Source organism: Mus pahari, chromosome 8 (genome assembly GCF_900095145.1).
Source record: "Mus pahari chromosome 8, PAHARI_EIJ_v1.1, whole genome shotgun sequence".
NCBI lineage: Eukaryota > Metazoa > Chordata > Mammalia > Rodentia > Muridae > Mus > Mus pahari.
In genome coordinates, this window is record NC_034597.1 from 106,237,852 (window position 1) to 106,259,589 (window position 21,738).

The following is a 21,738-nucleotide window of genomic DNA, read 5'->3' on the forward strand; positions in this document are numbered from 1 at the left end:
TCCTGCCTCTCTGCCTCTCTGCCTCCTGCCTCCTGCCTCCTGCCTCCTGCCTCCTGCCTCCTGCCTCCTGCCTCCTGCCTCCTGCCTCCTGCCTCCCAGGGTCTCAGGAGGGGAGAGAGGAAACTGTGAACTGTGTTTCTGTTGTTCTGTGGATTTCTTGGGTGGTGATTTGAATGGATTTCAGAGTCTAAGACGTTGCTAGTTTTGACTTTGCTCTAACCTGGCTTTCCTTGGTTCAGTCTCCTCATCTCAGAAATGAGATATTATCCATCTTCTTTTTGTAGAATCTCCTTAGAGTGCTGCTCTGAGGAGCAAATGAGAAGATGGGTGGGAAAGTGCTTTTCCACTCTGCAGATTACCACTGACACTCCCACTACTCATTTGGGTATAAAGGCTCTACTTAGCTATGGATACTAAGAATATTCTAGAAAATAGGTTATTTCTCCAATAAAACAGTGTACAAAGGCTTAGTGACTTTTTAAATTTTTTTTTTTTTTTTACCTGAAGTGAAATACCCCAACTGCAGCATGTGTTCTTGTGTTCTTGTGCATGTGGAAGCCAGAGGACACCTTGGAATGTTGTTCCTCAAATGCCATCCACTTTTTGTTTGAGACGGAGTCTATCATCGGCCCGGATCTTGCCCAGTAGGCTAAGCTGGCTGGTTATCAGAGTCCTAGTGATCTGTTTGTCTCTTGACTCTGCTTCCTTAGGAGAGTCAAGGAAGCTCTGGCCATCATGTCCAGCTTTAAGAATAATTAGCTCTGGAAATCGAAACCCAGGATCCGTGTATGCATTTTAAGGCTGGAATCAATCTCCAGCCTTTAAAAAAAATGTCCCTGTCAATTCAGTGCATCTAGGAAACAATTGCTGGGTTTTACCGGGTTCTGCTTTTAAAAAAGCACAATTCCTTGTTTTGGAGTGTCATATGATGCCATTAACAGGAATTTAAACTTGAGTGAGTGAAAAAAGAGTGCAAAAAGCTTTAGAGAGGTGGAGTCGTTGTATCCAGCACCCTACGTAGGAACGTGGACTTCTACAGTATAGACAACACTCAGTCCTGCAGTTGCGCATAAAGTAGAGAACAGGGTGGAAGCAGAGGGGGAACATTTTGTTGGGAAGAACTCCACCTGTCTAGAACAATAAAAATAAAAACAAAATAACCTCTGATGAGCAAGCTTTGGTGTTCGAGAAGGAGATCTGGATTTGAAGTGACGGTCTTACGCTGGGACTTGACAGAAGACGCCAGCACTGCTCTCAGAAAGAGACAAGTCCCACATAGCGCCCCCCAAGGAGACAGTAGGCTGATGCGACTGGTGTGGGAGACCACAACTGGGGGTCTGTGTGGCTCTGGTAACTATTGGGGACACCTTTAGTCTGGGTCAGGAACTCACACTGCATTGCCCCAAATGTCAGCACAGGAGGCTACTCTTAGCTTGGAAATCAGCCCTAGCTGGTCTAGACATTGTTGGTCAGGTACTCCAGATTGACGTGAATTGAATGGTGAATCAATTTATTATCTGAAAATCATAAAGTGTATTTAAGCGAAGAAATTTGGATTCTGGGGTAGATTCACAATGTACACTCTCGAAAGAAGAAGTTTAAAGAAAACCTCTGTGGACGACGAAGGAGGTCTTCACTGTGGAACACAGGTGAGCGAAGCTGATGTTACTTTTCACTGGGGTGGGGAAAGGGCGAGTCCTGAACATTGAAGAGCTCACTTTGTGTTAATGGAATGGATCTTAGGATTTATATCCTGCAGGGCTGCGTCTTGGAGCCATGGAAATGGAGTTCGCATCAAACACGAATCTCTTTATAGAGCAGGCTTTTTAATGGCTGCTGGTTGAATAAAGTTGTAGTGTTGGACCTACTAAGTTCATAGTTAAGGAAGCTTGGAACAAACTTGAGCATCAGTTTGAGCGTGTCGGGGAGGCAGTAAATGAAGTCTGGAACCTATGTACCCTGCAAAGGAAAGACAAGCAACCCCCTGTTTAGTCTGCGTGAGACTTTCTGCCATAGGGGTGTTATTCCTGCAAACAAGACCAACCAGGTTTCTGTCCACTCTCATACTGAGAAAGCTGCCAATGTTGCATTTTAGAGGAATCAGATCATGGCTAGCAACGCCCTCCATGGGGCCTGTTCTCGCTCCGCGGTAGCCTTTCTGCCAGATCTCCCTAGGCTCCAGGCTGAAGGGATTCCCACCCCCAGCTGCCTCCCGCGAGCCCCGCGGAGCGGTGGACTCCTCCCCTGGAAACTCCTCCGGGGCTGAGGAAGGCTTTGGCGCATGCTCCGTACCTAGGGCAGGTTTTTTTGCTGCGGGTAGCAGGGCTCCTGTCACACCGGCTGGCGGGTTGTGGCGGTGCCAGCCCGCGTGAGCGAGTGTGTGCGCGTTGCCTGCGCCTGGGCGGGCGGACCCGGAGCAGTAGTGCGATTCGCCCGGGAGGCGGCTCCGCAGAGGCGTCTTGCTCGCCGCCGCCGAGGGGCGGCTTTGCAAACTTGCGGCGGGCTCCCGGCGCCCAGGGACCCGCGGGCAAAGGTGCGGGGCGCGGTGCACGCGGAGGGCTAGGGCTGCGGGGCCGGGCCGAGCCTTCGCCCTTGGCCCGCGCCCTGGCGAGCCTCATGCAGCTCCTGTGCTCGCAACCGCAGCTGCCCCGGGAAGGTCCGGGACCCGAACCCCGCACCGCAGCGCCTGAGCGTTTACCGACCGGCGGCGGGATGTTCCGTGTGGCCTGAGAGCGCCGCGCCCGGGTACAAGAGGAGCCGGCTGGAGCCCGGCGCCCCAGGGATCGCGAGGAGCCCCACGCCACAGCCGCCGGCGCCGGCGCCCGTCTTCTCGGCTCCGCTCGTAGGCCCCGGCTCTGCCAACCCCGGAGTGCGGCGGGGCAGCCAGACAGCCGTTCTCTTCGGCGGCAGGGGCATGGAGGAGCGGCGGGCTCCGAGCCGCGCCCCGGAGTCCCCGAAACTTCCGAGCAGGCGCCCGATCGCGCCGCTGCCGCCGCAGCCACCTCACCTGCCGGCCTGAGAACGGGACCATGGATGAAAGGTTCAACAAGTGGCTGCTGACGCCGGTGCTCACTCTCCTCTTCGTGGTCATCATGTACCAGTACGTGTCCCCTTCCTGCACCAGCTCATGCACCAACTTCGGGGAGCAGCTCCGCTCCGGGGAGGCCCGCCCGCCCGCTGTCCCGAGTCCTGCCCGACGGGCACAAGCAACCCCTGATGAATGGGAGCGGCGGCCCCAGCTGCCACCGCCACCCCGGGGACCGCCCGAGGGGTCTCGAGGGGTCGCGGCTCCCGAGGATGAGGATGAGGACCCGGGGGACCCGGAAGAGGAGGAGGAGGAAGAAGAGGAGGAGCCGGACCCCGAAGCGCCCGAAAACGGCTCCCTGCCCCGGTTCGTGCCTCGCTTCAACTTCACCCTGAAGGACCTGACCCGCTTCGTGGACTTCAACATCAAAGGGCGGGATGTGATCGTATTCCTGCACATCCAGAAGACCGGGGGCACCACGTTCGGCCGGCACCTGGTGAAGAACATACGTCTGGAGCAGCCGTGCAGCTGCAAAGCTGGCCAGAAAAAGTGCACCTGCCACCGGCCGGGCAAGAAGGAGACCTGGCTCTTCTCCCGCTTCTCCACCGGCTGGAGCTGCGGGCTGCATGCCGACTGGACCGAGCTCACCAACTGCGTGCCGGCCATCATGGAGAAGAAGGATTGTCCCCGCAACCAGAGCCACACCAGGTACTGTCCCGCGTCTGTTGGTTTCCTGAACCCCACTCCCTTCCCCCAAGTCCTGACCCTGCCAGTCCCGCGTCGCGCTCCCTTTGCTGTTTGGCAGAGGTTTCCAAAGGGTGGGCAGAGAATTTGGGTGAAGAGTGAGAAACCGCTGGATACCCCGGGGGGTCTTGAGTTGGTTTCTTTCTCATGCTTCACTGTTTCTTGCCACCCCCTGTCACCTTCAGACATCTCCACGGCCATCCTGATGTGCATTCTGCACGGTGCCTAGCATTGTGGGTGTGATGAGGTATTTGGAGTAGACACTCAAGAACAGCTATGGAATAGCCAGGGTGTCGAGGGTCTGGGTTGGACCAAGAGATCGAGTTTTGAACTTAAATTAGGTGGTGGAAACCCCCCAAATAGGGGAGCCTGGAGTGCAAACATAGTTTTTCAGGGATGGTGAGGCTGGAGCATAATCCCCTTCTAAGTGGCTCTTGGGTGGCTGCTTGCCAGCTTAGGGAACAATCCTCTTGATGCTGCTTTGAAGATCTACACGTGCAAATTCGTGCTCCACTGTGATAACCCTAATTCTGGAGATGGTCCTTGTTGCTGGGCAATGCCAGGATTTGGACTCATGCTGTTCTTCTTAAGACTGCCTGCTGCTTTCCCCTTTAAGCTAGTCCAACAGTTTATTTAAACATTATTTGTTAAATGCCTACTGTGTGCCTGGGTATGTGCTGAGTGGATACAAAGATCTAATGACTAAGAGTAAAACAGTAATGCTGTTGAGGATTGAGAAAGTTTGAAGTTTCTGCTGCCAATGCAGCTGCTTACATTATCGTCCTTTGAGAGAAGCATGGGCTTAAGAACATGGTTGGTTGCTTGTTCTGCCCATTGCCATCTGGAGATTAATCTGACATGCTCAAGGGAATAAAATATTAAAAGATCATAACACTAGTTTTATTGAAGTTTTTATCTCAAAGGTTTCAAACAATTTGGTGTAAGGAAATAGGAATTGAAACAGTCAGCTCAATATGTTGATATCAGATAGCTTTCTGCATTTGACATTATGGAAAAGCTTCATTTACTGGAAACTGCCCAGATTCTGAAATTTGCCACGATTGCGGCATCTAATTCTACTTCATTTCTCTGAGAACGAGCAGACTTTCATTATAGGATTTTTTTTTTCCCCTTTTACTCTGGCAGGGTTTTAAATGCTGTATCTCCCAGCTCCTCCCGTCTGTGTTGATAGAAATTGGTTAGAATAAGAAGCTGGCAGTCTTTCTCCCTTAGACTGCTTGAAGGGGTTCACACCTGTAAATATTTTAATAGTACACTGAATACACTGTTTTAGAACCCACCATTGTGTTTTAGCTTAAAACTTCTAAATTAAGTATTGCCTTCAATCTCCCCACTACATTGCACGTGACTTCAGTGAGATTGTCTCTGCTCTCCATCACTCCATGGAGTGGCCTTTGATTTAGACATCAGACATTCCTGGTTGATCCCAAAGAGTTTGGGGGCCTGTTTCATTTCGTCCATTGTAGTAAAACTGGAGTCTTTCATTGGCACATCAAAACCATTGGTGACCTTCAGTGAGTGTCAGTATTTAAAAAACAAAACAAAACAAAAAGCCAAATAGAGCAGTGTCTTAGTGAGTAAATGAAGAGTTACACGTATGAAGGAGGATGGGACTTGTGTAGTAGTTGGGTTTCGGCTGGGTGGGGAGGGTCCTGCTGTTGAGGCCTGGTGTAGGCCACAAGCTTTGAGTCTTCTTCTCTAGGAGCTGTGCATACTCTCTGTACTCTCTGACACGGGAAAATCTCACCTTGACTATTTAAACATGTGGTTTCTAACTAACAACTAATGCTCTCAGTTTACCCACGACTCATAAACAGCCCTTTCTTTTTGCTCCACAGCCTATGAGGTCATCATCATTCATGGGCTTGTTTTGCTTTCCATTTTGTGGTGTTTTGTGGCGCGTTGTGTAACCTTTCTTCCCAACTGGTCTTCTTTTCCCCAGTGAGTCTCAATTACTTTCCTTCCACATACTGTAGGAAGGAATAGCTGTGATATATGTGAAGTGCCCTGCATCAAAAGCTATAGGGAAGGAATTGAAGAGACATTAATAGTAGCATCTTGCTAGCAGAGAAGATTGAATTAGTTGTCTGTCATTGTAATGTCTGTGTACAGCATTCTACAGTCAACAAGATTAGCCTGGATAATGGAGGGTACATTTCCACAATGCAAAATGGCAGATAATCTATTGCTACATAATGGGAACAAGGTTCTACTTCAAATAGGGCTGGCTCTAAGCAAAATTGCAGAGGAACGCCTGTTGGTTTTATTTCCCTGGGCGCTCTGCTTCTGGTCCCCTCTTGGCAGCTCCTTCCCCTTTCTCTTAAGGATCAGTGCCCTTGTGGGTAAATGTAAGACTTTGGAGTTTGAAGAAAGTGGATCTCGAATGTTCTCTGTACTAGTAGTAAGTTACACTCTTCCTGAGTCTGAATTGCACATTCTCCCCTACTTTGTAATGTAAATAACACTTAGAACGTCCCATATAGCTGTTATGACAACTAAATAGCTAATCTACAGTGTGAATAACATAGTATGTATATGCTGGTATATGGTACTTAATACTTAATACCTGTGTATATGTTAATCGAGTAGTGAGAGCAGAGGGAGGGACACTTGGACTTGAGCCAGAAGAGGGAGAGCAGACTCTGAGGGAACATGGGGGAACTGAAGGATGCATCATATGGATTTCATAGACCCAGGAGGGGGCGAGACCCTGGGGTGGCTCAAAGGTGAATGTGACACAGACAGTGGTTGGGACTGGATAAGAAACCAATGGGAAGATGGCTTCTCTTTCTTTAAAATCATCTTACTAAGGATTTCTTCTTTTGCATGTGATGTTTCCCCTTCATTATTTCCTCAGTGGGTTATCCTTTCTCACTATCTTGTACATTTTTTAAAAGTCCAGTGTGGTGTGTGTGTGTGTGTGTGTGTGTGTGTGTATGTGTGCATAGTGCTGGTGGAGGGGTTTGGGAACATGCATACCATAGGGTGCTCGTGCAGGTCAGAGGACAGGCTAATGTATCATCAGTTCTTCGTCTCTACCTTGCTTGCGTCAAGTCTCTTGTTAGCAGATGCTATGCCAGGCCAACTGACCTGTGAGCTTTCAAAGATTCTTCTGTTAATGCCTTCCATCTCACCAATGCTGGAATTACAGCTATGGTGTCTGGCTTCATACAGGGGCTGGGGTCCTGAACTCAAGCCCCAGAGAGCTCTCTCCCCAGTCTGTGCTCCTTTTTACTGTGTTTCCTCCCCTTTATCTGCATGACTCAGTCTTTTAGGGAGGATCCTCTTTACCACTGTTGAGTATGGATTGAATCATAGCATCTTATGACAAAACAAAACAAAAAAAAAAGTAAAAACCACCACAGAGATAACGCACTCCCCAGTTTGATGAGCATTCTAACACTGAGAAGGTGAGATGGTGTTCCTGCAGTGTCCTTCAGGGATTCACAGGGATTCATGTCTTCATTTTGACTTTGTATCCAGCGCTTTGAATATTGTAACTTCTCTGTCCATATGCCATGGAGACTGTCTTAAACCTACTTATATGTCAGGAGCTCTGATAGTCTGAGAATGGAGTTTTGAGCAGCGTCCATTTTGTGTGAGCCTGCCTGTTAGGAAAGGTAGCTTTAACCTTGGAAGTGGGTATCATTATCTTCTTTCTTAAAAGATTCTAGAAGATGCTTTCCCATATCCTTCTGTAGGACGAGGAAGGGATCTTTGTCTTTTATTACTCATGCTCTATTGATCCTACTAGGATGGCTGATGTCCTGTAGATTCGGTACTAGATAGTATTCTGGGCTGCAAGTGATATTAGCCTACTTCAATTCGAGGAGAGTTGCAGACGTATGAAAGTATACAATGGAACAGGAAAGTGTGGAGATGGTTTTAGCAATGACTTGAAACATGGGATCTTTCTCCCCACATCCTGTGCCTGTTCTAGGGAAGTACCCCAATACATGAGTCAGGAAGATGCTTTTCATGTCTAAATGTTCCTTAGGGAAAGAGGTAAGCAGGCTGTTGCTGGGCTCCAATTCGTAATCTTGGAGAAATTAACTCTGGTTAATCTCACTTGGACCGTGTGCCTTTTTTTCAGCAAACCACTGTGGTCAGGATGATAAGGTTCTATGAGTCACTCTGTACCACAGAACCACTTCCATGATATGTGGTGTGTGTGTGTGTGTGTGTGTGTGTGTGTGTTTGTGCATACCTGGATGAGTGTGTGAGATCAGAGAATAGGATGCTGTAGGTAGACCACAGGCTCTTCAATGGTGTTCAAACACAGGCTCTAGTAAGAGAGAAAGAAAGGAGCCTTCAGGTGTCTTTTTTTTTTTTTTTTGCATTCAGTTGAAGTAAAGCTTCCAAGCAAATGGCAATTCATCTCAACTGACAGCACCTGAAAGCCACGTTCATGGCAGCTGAAGGCATTGGTTAATATTTACGGTGAAGATGGGGAACTTGAGGAGAACCAGTAGAACTGCCTTCAGTACTCGAAAGAACAAGACTAGGAAGGTGAGGGAGACACGTTCTGTATTAACCGCAAATGTAGAGCCAGGATGAGTCTTGGTGGGATTTCAACTTGAGAAAGAATTTTATAAAATGGGTAGCTGTCTTCAGTGAGATGGCCTCTGTGAAGTGGTCTTGTCCTCAGCAAAGGGCACTTCAGCAGCTCTGGTTAACCGCGGCGATGAAATTCCTTCCTGGGAAAAACCAGCCTTTTACTTTAAGAGGCCTTGGTTCAAATCTAAGCTGCATTTAAGGTGTCTTCTCCCCTTCTCTATATTATGAACTGAAAAGAACAAGTGAGCTTATAAACGAGCCAGTCAGCTCTCCAGCATTTGTAAATATTTCTACAAGGGAACATCGGTAGAGTACAATTGGAAGGAAGAGACCGTCTTACACATTCAGAGATCAAAACAGTGAGGCTCACTAGTGACATTGTTTTCTTAATAAATACAAAATGAGAAGATGGGAAAACATAGCACAACTCATCCTAAAACAAACAAAGGGACCAACAGACAGGACTGCTTTGAAACCTCATCCTGCCTTTAGATAGCACGCTAAAATATACCTCTTCTGCAGTGCTCTGATTCAAAGACTCTGGAATATTACAGCCTGCACTGCGTTAGAAAGCATAATCAGTTTGCTGTCTCTTCTAATTAAAAAGGTTGAACTGCCAAGAAGGTTAATTTCGTTACCACAAGGTTTGTGTGTAGTGTAAAACTGAACAGATAAGGTTTTGTCCTGTCTGCATACCACATCCACCTGACTTGTTCATGACACGTTCCCTTAGAGTTCTCTGCCTAGAATCACCAATGTTTGCCACAAGTCAGGAAGAGGTTCACGTTTGGTCATTTGAGTGGTGAGGATATAAACTGCAAGTAGTTAATTGTAACATAGGATGTATTCCTTGCCCTCTCTTGCTGGTTACTGTGGGGTTTTTGATAGGCTCAGCTTCAGAGAAACAGAAGTGTTTGAGAGATAATTAGAAGATAGGTAAATTTAGACAACAATGTGGTTTTGCTTAATCTTAGACTCTTATATGATTCTACAAAGCTAATTATTATCATCTTACTTTGACTAAGGGCAACCAGAATATACAGCATTTGAAAGCTATATATGCTTGATAATGAGTTAAATAATTTGAGACTGTCAAAACCTAATGTGACTTTAAGAGTTATAAAATACTTTGTTGGGTAGGGTTATTATTTAAGCAATTAAACAGGAAACTCATATATAAATATATCATATATATGATATCACACACACACACACACACACACACACACACACACACATATATATATGGTCTTTTACCTTGTACTTGAACTTGCTAGATGTTGCATTTCATGGATAAATTCTCTGGTGATTGTAATTGTTTCATGGTACTTTATATCAGTTACAGCTGGGCATTTAACAATATGTTGGGAAATGTACTCAAATGTTGTTAGCTTAGAGCATGTTATTTGTTTTTAATCTTCCTGTGGCATATACTGTTGCTTTTTAAAACACACGTGAAGTGCTCAGCACAGAGATTAAACCATGGAAGCTCAGTAAATGCCTGTTTTTAGATTGCTTTTAAAAATTATGGTGCAATTGACAAGACTGTGGTCCTTTAGAAAATTATCGGACACTTAGCTTCATGACTGTTATTTTGGGTGTAAATTCTACTTGTTAGCAGTTGAGATCCACAATTAGCAAGATGCTACATCTCCTGATAATCCAAAGAAAAAAGAGAAAGTGTAAAGTTAGCCCCTGTTATTCCTTTTAGCCCCATGCTCCCAGAAATAAGACTCAGACTCAAAATATATTTAGAAATACCTTGGCCACATGGCTAGGCTCTTCTCTGACTAGATATAACTTAAAATATCCTATTTACTTTAGCCTACATCACATGGCTGGTTACCTGTACTCAGGGGCCCTGCATTCATCTCTTCACATCTTCCCATCAAACATCCTGCCCAGCTCTCTCCCAGACTCCTTGCTCTTTCCTGGATGTCCCACCTCTATTTCCTGCTTAAGCCACAGGCCACAGGCTTTTTAATTGAGATGTGATGCATCCATGCAACACACAAGATATTCTGTCTACAATTTTCACTTTTAGTCCAATAAACTGTTCTTTAACTGTTCTTTTCTTTCAAATATAAGTTGAATACATTTATAACTATTATGAAAACTATAAGGTATGGTGTACATTTACAATGTCCAGTCCATAGTATTTGGCAATTGAGATAAATTTCTATTATCTATTCTATTTAAATTCTTGTAACCTAACACAATTTCTATCTTAATTTGCATTACCATCTTTTTTGTTTTTGTTTTTGTTTTTGTTTTTGTTTTGTTTTTCGAGACAGGGTTTCTCTGTGTAGCCCTGGCTGTCCTGGAACTCACTCTGTAGACCAGGCTGACCTTGAACTCAGAAATCTGCCTGTCTCTGCCTCCCAAGTGCTGGGATTAAAGGCGTGCGCCACCACTGCCCGCTTGCATTACCATCTAAAAAACATCTTCTTAGACCTAGTATATCTTCTTATGTCCTAAACAACTAAGCTTAATTGTTAGACCATAAATATTTAGTCTTCAACCCCATTAGAGATCTGAGAAGGAGTAAATATTATCTGAATATGAAGGAAGCACAAGAACACAGCTTCCAAAACTTAAGACATGACAGAGACAGTTGATTGCTTGGACGGTCCCCAGTATTCTTTATAACACTGGAGCATCCATCGCCAGCCTTCTGGTCCAGGATATCTGACAGACTTATGTGAAGCAGGAATTATGAGGACTTGCTTACCCTGTGTTGGCAGAGCTTGGCAATCCACTTTTGTGCAGCTGTTTGTCCATTCTGAACAGGTTTGTCTGTAATTAAAGCATAGGTATTTTCTTTGCCCAGTGGCTAGCTTGCCATAATTGGAGTAACTCCATAGGGAGGTTATTGATGCTCATCACCATCTTTCAAGTGGAATGGGGGTACTCTCAGGAGCAGACCTGTCTCATAGTCAAAGATCTTTTAATAATGAAATAATTTTAAATGCCATTTTCTATGGATCTCTGAGACTTTGAAGGCCGTTTATTTACAGTGTGTCTGAATTGTCAAACATTGTTTATTCTTAACCTTGAAAACATTTTGTTGTAATTAACTAAATTAGTATTTAATATAACCATGTGAATGAATACCCGACTATTAATTTGTATTTTTTTACTTATCCATAATAGTTCATAACTTGAATTTTTTAAATGAATTGCATAGTCACAGGGCCTATTTGGGAGTTGAAACATAATGTACAGTATATTGTAACAAAAACTTTAAATTTTATATTAAATATAAAGATTTATATACCAATGAAAACTTTAAACCTGTATCAATATACACAATTCAGTACCAATGTAATAACAGATAACCTCAATTCTGCATCAAAATATAAAGATCTACCAATGAAAGATTATGGGTATAAACTGTTTTTTTGTTTGTTTGTTTAGGAGTAGATACAATAATATACCCCTATTTGCATAATATGTTATAATATTTTTATATCCCCCCTTTTTCTTCTCTACCCCTTTCCTTTACTTGAGGAAGAAAGACAAAAAGATAGAGGAAAGGAAAGAGAAAAGAAATCCTTGAATCTAACTCCTATTTATTTTGCTACCTGTCCAAGACCATAATTATTTGTAGGTCATCCCCTAAAATGACAACATATACATAATTCATAAAATGACCAAAACTATCCACCCCAACTTAAGGGACTAGGATGATGGTCTTCTTACGATTGCTTCCTGTTGAATTTGGGTGAAGAATTCCTGTTTGGGGCCCGAGAAAATTAGAAAAATGGTTAGTCTTAAGAAAGCTGTTCAGTAGCACTTGCTGTTCAGTCTTTATGTACTGAGAAAGTTAAGGGCTTAAAAGAAATCTCAACTGGAACAGTCTGGAAGGCCTGGATGAAGAGGTCATCTGGGATTAGCAGTCCTTTCTGAAGCTGTTCTAGAAGCAAGTCCATAGAAACAGCATGGGTTTGAGGTGGGACTGATCAGGGAGCTGGAACAGCAGGTCTCATCATGTCAGTATCCTAGAGGGTGACTTGTAAGGGCTGCCCTCCTGGTCTTCTGTTCCTCAGTATACAAACCTTATGAGCAATGCATAGTGCTAAAACGACATGTGTATGGAACACGCAGGGTGCACAGATCAGTTAAGAATGATTTCTCGCTCTTTGAGCAAGTGAAAGACAACTGTTTATATTTAGAAGTTAGTTTGATCATATATTCTGCAATATCATTCTCCATTCATGAGAGCATGGCATAATGAGTCTTGAGTACTCTGTAGCCAAGAAGATCCATTGGCTGTGTATAGTTGACATTCTGGTTAGAGAAATTTTTATGTCCCAGCCAGGTTGGGGCTGTTCCCATGTAGAGGGATCAGCCAATCATGTCACCTATCCTGATTGGTCTTCTTGATTTCTTTCTTCCTGTCTGCAGTCAAGATCTTCAGGGGGTCTCCCTCTATCAAATCTTATCCTTACTAGATTGGAAAGGAGTCTAAAGCCTCTTTTTTTCCCCCTATAAACACAAAGCTAGAGCCTCTCTCCCAACATAGCATATCTTTTGTTTGGCGGTCTGAAGTCAATAAAAGTATAGATTGATCCAATCCAGCAGCCTCTTTTCTATCTAGGTCTGCTTTATTTTGACCTCTCTCATAGAGGATTTGTAATACCATCTTAACTATAGAACTTATAGCCATCTACATTTTCATAATTTAAAACAATTAGAACAATTAAAACAGTTATTATTATTATTATTATTATTATTATTATTATTAATCGAGACAGGGTTTCTCTTATAGCTTGGGCTGAACTGGATTTGCCCTATAGATTAGACTGGTCTCAAACTCACAAGGAACCTATCTGTCACTGCCTTTGTCTCCTAAGTATTGAGATCAAAGGTCTGGATTTATTTAATTATTACTTACGTATTCTTGAAAACATTTGTATCAATTCCCATTTCTTTGTATCTTATTTGGATACTAAGATAAATGTGAATAAATATTCCTACATTTCCCTTTCTCTTAAAATAAATTCAAGATTTATGTTTATTTATTTTTAATTATTAAGGATATTTGTGTTTATTATTAAACCAAAACCTACATAGTATTTTTAAGAAAAAAGTGACAATTTGAATTTTAGACTTTCATTTGCCATATCTATCATTTCATTTGCCATATCTTATTTCATTTGCCATATCTATCATTTCATTTGGCCATATCTATCAGCAGAGGTTCCCACCCTGACTTTATTGTGGTCTAGAGTTCACAGAGATCTGCCTGCTTTGTTTTTTGTGTCTGCTATTATTTAGCTCAGATGCTGTTTTGAGCCTGGTCATGCCCCCATCCCTTTATGTACAGGAAAAAACATTTTGGCCTTCTATCCAATTCTGGCTGCAGCAGCCAAACTAGAGCTGAGTTTTTGAAAGCCATGAGCTCAGAGCATTATTTCCAGTAGGACAGGATTGGGCCTACCTGACATGTCAAGCTGAACCTGAAGTGGTTTATCCTACAACTGTGGTCTCTGGGAAATTTCCGTAGGTTTTGCCATTAACTGCTGCACCAGCTGCATTCAGTCTGTGTGCAACCCAGAGTTGGTTCCTTCCCCTTGGCTGGCCACTACTGTGCTTCGTCCATGGGAGAAGCCCCATGTTTTTTAGGTTTAGTAGGGGCTTCTTTAAAAAGCCTCTCTGTATTCTCTCTCTGCAGGTTCTTGCTCCTTGGCTAAGAAATCTTCTCAGCCATTTGTCTTGTGTTCTTCTGGGAAACTTTGGCTTTGGTCTGTTTTTGTTCTTTCATTTATTTGTTTATTTGTCATCATCATCATTTTACTTATTTTTTTTTTTTTTTTATTTTACTAGGCTAGACCTCTTGCCTGGTGAGCTCAGTTAGTAGAGTATGAGATGCTTAATCTCAGGGTTTTGGGTTTGTGTCCCACATTAGGCGCCATTTTATAGAAGTTAGCTCCAGTTATTCCTCCCAGCCCCATGCTCCCAGAAATAAGACTCAGACTCAAATATATTTGGAAATACCTTGGCCATATAACTAGGCTCTTCTCTGACTAGATGTAATTTAAAATATCCTGTTAATTGTAACCTACATTTTTTGCCACATAACTGTGCCCAGGTACCATGCATCTGACTCCTTACATCTTCCCATCATATCCTTCCTGGCTGTATCCCAGAATCCTTTTTCTCTCCCAGATGTCCCACTTCTATTTCCTGCATAAGCTAAAGGCCATAATCATTTTAATTGCCAGGTTATACATCCATATAATACACAAAATAGTCTCTCTACAGGAAGGAAAGAAAGATAATGCTTAGTGGACTATTTCTGGAAGATTCTCCTCTTATAATGTAAGAGAGACATCAGAGATTCATCTGGGAACACACAAATACACTAAATTTTGGAAAGGTTATTTCATTATATATTTTTAGTTTAGAAGAAATCAGGATGGCTGGAGGACATATTTAGAATTGTAATCAGTGCTGGCCAAACCAGATAGTAGAGCCTGAACTGACTTGGTCTGGTTGGAGAATGTGATGTTGTTGGACCAATGGAAGAGATAATGAATTAGGAAAATGACCTCAAGATAAGCTGGAGGAATGGAATGAGAAACTTATAGCTGAGAACAGTGCTGCTGTCTTATTCATTGTTATACCTAAAGTTTGAGAGTGTGGATTCCAAAGGCAAAAACCAGGAATTTTAAAGTGGTTCATCCTCTTGTTATGTGACCTTGTGTTATCAATCACCTGCTCTGCATTCCCTCTCTGTTCTGGAACATCAGGAGTAGTAAGATTATTACAAGTAGTAATAATCTTGCATTATTATCTAAGCATTAATAACCCATGTTATTAACCCTTAGAGCAGAGTTAGGAACAGAGTTAGGAACAGAGTTAGGAAGACATACAATACAAAGACATCCTATATTGTATAAACATAAAATGAAAGCTAGACCTATGGTATCCTTTTGGAGCCTGGAATCTTCATCTAAATAGAATAGAAGTTAACTGATAGGTTGTAATTCAAAAGAAATGGCCATAGAAGATAAAAGTAAATGTTGACTGGTAGGGTACTGTGGGTACTCTGTGGGTATTTAGTTAAATGGAAAAGTGGAGTGTTTCCCCCCAAGCATGCTGCCTTTTTTTCTAATGGGAAATTAATGAAATAGCAATAAAATGTTTAAACATACACAATTAAATTCATACATGAAAAAAGTCCTGCAGTGAAATTGAATTAGTTGCCTGTAGGCACATAAATATTTTTAGTTCATTGCTATTATTAATATCTAACCACGCTTTTATTGGTAAGTACTGTCATTTGTTTTAAGAACCTTTGATCTAACACTGTGGATTTATGTTGGGCTAAGCATTCTAATTTCTTATGAACACAAGAATGCCAATCATCTTGATTTCCTTGTTATTTATTCATTACATTTACAGAGTATTATTCCAAAGGTTTCAAGATTCTGGGTATGTAATTACAAGCCTATTTGATGGATCACAATTAGAAACTTGTAGGATTTTTATGGTTTATGTCTAAAGCAATACCAGACATGTAAAGAAATGCAAACATGGTTTTTAAGAGTTAGAACTTAGCGGGTGGATGGCAAATTGAGGAGAAGACCCATTTCTCAGTAAATATCAAGGCCATATGGGAAGGAGAAAAAAGCAGAGTGATGGTGTGGCCTGTAAATGGTGACAGAGGAGGAGAAAGACCAAAGTACTCAAGATGGACCAAAGAAAATGGAAGCAGAAGGGAGACAGCATTTAGTGGAGAAGACAGAACTTTGTCTTGTAAGCATGGCTCTTTCTCCTTTGTGTATTTATAAGAGCCTACAAGCTATCCAACAGGCTACTGATTTAAATGTTGCTGTTATGTACTTATTAACAAATACCTTCTCTTTTGCAACATGTTGCAATTTTGAAGCATTGCTGGCTTTATTAGTAAGGGTCTGGCACCAGCTGGGAATTTAAAAGGAAGGACATCAGACCACCAGATCCCTTTTAATTAATAACAAAGGAAGATTGTTAGCGCAAATGGATACCAACTGGATATGAAGTAGCAATGGGGAAGACTGATGTTTTTATATCTGTTGTATAATGGTAGCTAATAGGATCTACTGTCTGAGTAGGAGAAACAGAAGAGGAGGTACTTGGACAAGAGCTTTTGTGGACATCTACTTCTGCTGAAATTGTGGACCTGAGGGAGAGAGAGAAAGAGAGAGAGAGAGAGAGAGAGAGAGAGAGAGAGAGAGAGAGAGAGAGAGAAAGATCAAGATCTGACCACTTTCTCACTCTACTTGGAAACTAACAGGCACAGGAGCTAGTTAGTGAATCTGTTGCATGGACACCCTTGAGACAGAGAAGGATGGAAATGAACCCAGAGTTTCAGGGGTGGAAGGGCCAAACTTGGAGAGTGACTTACACAGTGTCTTCAAATTGTTTGAGGTTTCCTCATTGTCTTAAAGATGCCCCAGTTTTTGTCAACGAATGAAATGAAGAATTGTACTGCATGCTTGTCCTTTACACAGAGCACAGTATGACCTTAAAGGATGTTGAGATTGGAGAAGGGTTCTTTACAAAAGAAAAGTCACTGCAGAAACATCTGCTAGAATGAATGAATGAATGAATAAATAAATAAATAAATAAATATCATGCTAATTTGGATTCCTGTCACTAGCATACACCTGAACCAGCTGGTTAATAGTGACAGATTTGAGCTGTTAGATCTGTATTAGGATGCACAGTAGGTAACATTTTATATTGCATCTGTGTGTGACATTTTATATATTTAGAGTTATAGGGCAATATTAGTTAAAGCATGACAAGCAGTGTGCAAAAGTGGCTGTAGTCTGCAAAATCATGTTTACAGGTTTGGGTGCTCACTGTTGCTCTCGCTGTCTCTCACGCGCATTAAGAGTCTCCAGAGTAACATTTATGAGCATTCTTTCTATGAAGCGTGGGGAGAGAGAGGGAGAGGAGGGGGAGAAGAGAAGGAGGAGGGAGGGAGAAATAGAAATGTCATATGAAATTATTTGAATTTATTTACTTTTAATTTTGAAAGGCTTCTGAAATATAGTTGCATGTATTTGCAGGAGGCAAGTTATTCTTTAAAGTACACATTCCAGAATCTTTCTATGCAAAATATTATAAAATTTTTGTATTTGAGTGGGAGTAGCTGAGGGTAAAGGCCAAAACACAAGGTAGCGGCCCATGGCATGGAACAAAAGATGCTTTAATGAAGAGAGCTGAAGAGAGTCACATGATATGAAAGTGAAAATGGGCACACTCTTGCTGGTAGAGTACTATAGGGGCAGCTGGGGAAATGTGTGTGTGTGTGTGTGTGTGTGTGTGTGTGTGTGTGCATCTTTGTGTGTGTGTGTGTGTGTGTGATCAACTAAAGCTAAAAAGTAAGAAAATGCTATAAGGAAATCTGTTATTTTATATATAATTAAAAACGAATTAAAAACACTCTAGCATTAAACTCTGGAAGATTTTTAAATAAAATTACTAGGCACAGGAACCATATAGTTATTGCTTTACTTCTGAGAGTCAAATGCCATGAACAAATTGTTACTATTTATAGATAGTAAAACTAATACCCAATTAAATGTCCATACACATTCTCCTGCTGGGATTCGCGTGTGTGTGCTGTTCTCCTATCCACAGGAAGGATTTTGAGTCATCAGTGGAGAGCAGAGCAGCTTTCAGTGCCCCTCCGTACACAGCGTCCCCTCATGCTCCTTCCCTCAGGGCTCTATGATTCAGCCCGAGTCTGAGCAGCCTGGAAGTAAGGTAGCCTTTGTTTCCTATAATGATAAGATTGCCTTGGGAAGTGACTTCTGCTGGCCATACAACCTATCAGTTTTAGGTACCTTGTTCTAAGTACTTGTTGAACTGTATTTAAGTCCAGCTACTTAAAAAATTCTAAGCAAGGTGTCAGGGACTCTTTCTTCTTCAAAGAGCCTCTTATTAAACTGTCCATATACACAGTCAGAGAGGTGGATCCATTGGTATCCTATTTGTAATTTTTGTATGTTTGCTTGAGACAAGATTTCCCTAGGGTGGCCTTCAGCTCACTATCCTCCTGCCTTTGGCTCCAGTGCCAAGATGATGGAAATGTTCCAAGTCAGACTTCTATTCCTAATATTTTTTCCAAAGATTTCTCTATTGCTATTTCTAGTGGTGTCCATAAAAGGCATCTGTGTAGGAGAACTTTTAACAATGTGGAGGAATTTAGGTGCATTGGAAGTATTGAGTTTATTAACATGAAATATGTGTGACTATCAAGGTACACTGTTTGCCTTTTACATTTAGGTTGAAACCTAAACATCACTGCAGATAAATCTCTTTGCTTTGAAGGTTTTATTCCCCAAGTTCCTTATGTGTGCTATAAAGAATAATTAATATAATGAAAAAATCAATACGGTGTATAAATTATTTAAGCTTTACTATCGTTGTAATTTTCTCTTCAACACCTATTGATCTGTAACAATTCATTTGTTAATTTCTTTCTACTAAGATATTCATTGTGTTAGGTCTGTGGTACTGCTGTCTCTGCACTTTCATGAGCAAGTCATCAATGACTAACGATACTTGGAACTAGTTAACTTACTAGTGAGTGGCCTGAACCGTTGGATACTTTAAAACACTTTCCTGTAGGAAATGTGTGTGGGTGGACCACTGTTCTATTTAGGGTGTGCGTTTGTGCACGTTGTTAATTAGTACTTTACAGTTCTCTAGGCATGTTGTGCTCCAGGTAGGAATGCCTTTTTTTTCCCTTTTTAGTGCTGGGGATAGAGTCCATTGCCTTTCGAGTGCTTGGCATGGCACTCTACCACTGAGTTATGGCACTAGCATTTGCCTGAACTCACACCTGTTCCATCATTCTTTCATTCTTTCCCTCGCTCATTCCTTCTTTCAATTTAACAGTTTTACATATTAATGAAGCTCACCACAGTATTTCAAATTGTGCATACAATATACATTGATCAACTTTTCCCAACTTTTGATGTTTACTATTCTACATTGGAATTAACTTCTTGCCTCTTCCCTCCCCTCCCCTCCCCTCCCCTCCCCTCCTCTCTTCTCTCTCTCTCTCTCTCTCTCTCTCTCTCTCTCTCTCTCTCTCTCTCTCTCTCTCTCCTCTCTTCTCTCTCTTTTCTTTTCTTTCTCCTCTTCTCTCCACACCCACCTGGGTTGTGTGTGTTGTGAGTTTGAAGGGATTGGAGGAGCCTTCCATGATAATCTACACTATTATCCTGGACAGAGAGTTATTAAATCATATTTTGACAGTTACCAACAGAATCACTCAGAATTGCAATAGTCTGAGATCCTTTGGAAATTCAAATAGAGTTAAGTTGCAGAAATTAAACTACTCAATGGGAAAGAGGATTTTTTTACACAGTGTAATTTACATTAAGAGGAAAGAATTGTATCTTACAAAAAGTTGCAAATTTGAAATTAAACAACCATGGTTTTAAGTTGGGCTTCCATGTGCTCTAGCTTACTTCTCTATATGAATTCTTTTCTGTCGGAGTCTTCCAAAGGTCAGTGATCCTGTTTTGTTTCCCTCTGAGTCTAGAATAGTGCCTGGCACGCATAGGTGTCAAAAACCAATGTCTGAATTACTGGACAGATGAAAGTAAGCATATCCAACTTGATTTAGCAAACTATTAGGCCATTTAGATAAGTCTGTCTGTGTCCTTCTGTATTAGAGTTGCTATGAGTTAAGAAAATAGACTCAGACGCACTTTGCATGATATAAAGTATTATACAAACTTAAATCTACATGTAGGCTGGGAAGTCTTTAATATAAAATAGAAAAGGAAGTGAAGTTGGACTTTGGAAATGCAATGAATATATTATTCAGCTTTTATAGAGTTTCAAAATCCAGGAATGACAAAGATAAAGTTGAAAGTGTGAAAATACACATTCAGTTTTCCAACTTGCTAAAGTAATGACCAGCTTCTTTTAAAATAGGAAATAACATGGCATAAAAGGCTGATCTAAATGCATATTTTTATTTAGACCTATAGTCACTTACCCCACTCCGGAGATTTGGTATAATTAGGTTTAAGATGTTTTTGTGTTTCTCCATTGTTTTACCGTTTTGAGAAAATGATCCTAAAACTGTGCAAGCATGCATGCATGTGTGCGTGCACATTTACATGTGTGGTGAGTTCAGGTGCCCACAGAGCTAATTGTCAGATCCCCTGGGGTTGTGAGCTGCCTAGTGTGGGTGCTGGGAACTGAACTCGTGTCCTCTGTAAGAGCAGCAAATACTCTTAATTGCTGAGTCATCTCTCCAGCACCCATAAAATCGATACTTTTAATTTTGTGCTTTTATGTGGCGGAGATAAGCTACATCTTTGGGCTAGTATGTCATGGCGGGGAACTCAGGCCATACTTCCTTACTGCAGCTGATTTGGGAGGAGAGAATCTGCTGTACTGTTTTGTACAGACAAAGCTAATTGCAAAGAAAGCAGGAAGTGATTTTAGAACAGAAGAACCATCTTCTACAATCTGTTCCCCATTATAGTAATGATCTGTTAGCCGAGCAGTGTGGGCTTGCTTAGGAGCTGCTTGTTAGAGGTACTGCAGAGCACTGGCGGGCAGTGCTAGGGTGACAGGTTTGTGCCGATGAGACCCACAGGTGTGTGAGAGTCCTGGTGTGGGCTGAGTGTCAGAAGAAGAGCAATGTGCTATGGGAACTCACACTCAGTGTGATGTTTATACTTTAGTGTTCGGGGATTCTGTTGTCCCTGGAGGTGCTGGCCTTCCCCCACTCAGCTAATTTGTAGATAAAGTAAATGACTCACCTTCTGGCACACTTTCAGAAGAAAGACCACTCAACACAGAGCCCATAACACTTCCAAGAGATATAGTTTTTATTTTTGAGATTATAATATAATTACATCATTTCCTCTTTCTTTTTCCTTCCTTCAAACTTTTCATGTGTTTTTCCCTCTCTTTCAAATTTATGGACTCTTTCCTTTTCATTGCTGTTTTACACACACACACACACACACACACACACACACACACACACACACAAAACCACACACATACAACCACATACACACACAAAACCACACACACACACAAAACCACACACACACACACACACACACACACACACATACATCTCTAAACACTTAATATAACCTTCTCAGACTGTGTGTTACTTGTATGTATACATTTTTCAGGAACCAAGGGTAAGTGACTAACAACCAGTTGGTGTGCTCTTCTCTGGAAAGACTCTTTCCCCACTCTCATCATTCCTCAGTTGCCTGCAGCACATTGTGTGTAACTGATGCCTGCTGAGTTTGTCCTCGCCCACATTTGCACATCTATTGTTGATCTTCTTCAGCTCACAGTTTGGCAGTCACACTTGTGAGACTTATGGGTGTAGCTCCTGA

General features: G+C 42.2%; 1 protein-coding gene across 3 annotated transcripts in view; it reads left to right on the forward strand.

The window, feature by feature from the left end:
- The first annotated feature begins 2,532 nt into the window (after window positions 1-2,532).
- Hs6st3 (heparan sulfate 6-O-sulfotransferase 3) overlaps window positions 2,533-21,738 on the forward strand; it is a 696,869-nt gene continuing 677,663 nt past the window's right edge. For all 3 annotated transcript variants that reach the window (XR_003844373.1, XR_003844374.1, XM_021203658.2), the window contains exon 1: window positions 2,533-3,733. Coding sequence is in view for 1 of the 3 variants with exons in the window: in XM_021203658.2 (XP_021059317.1) it covers window positions 3,030-3,733 (704 nt within the window). In the remaining 2 variants the exon portion in view is untranslated. The remainder of the gene's footprint in view (window positions 3,734-21,738) is intronic.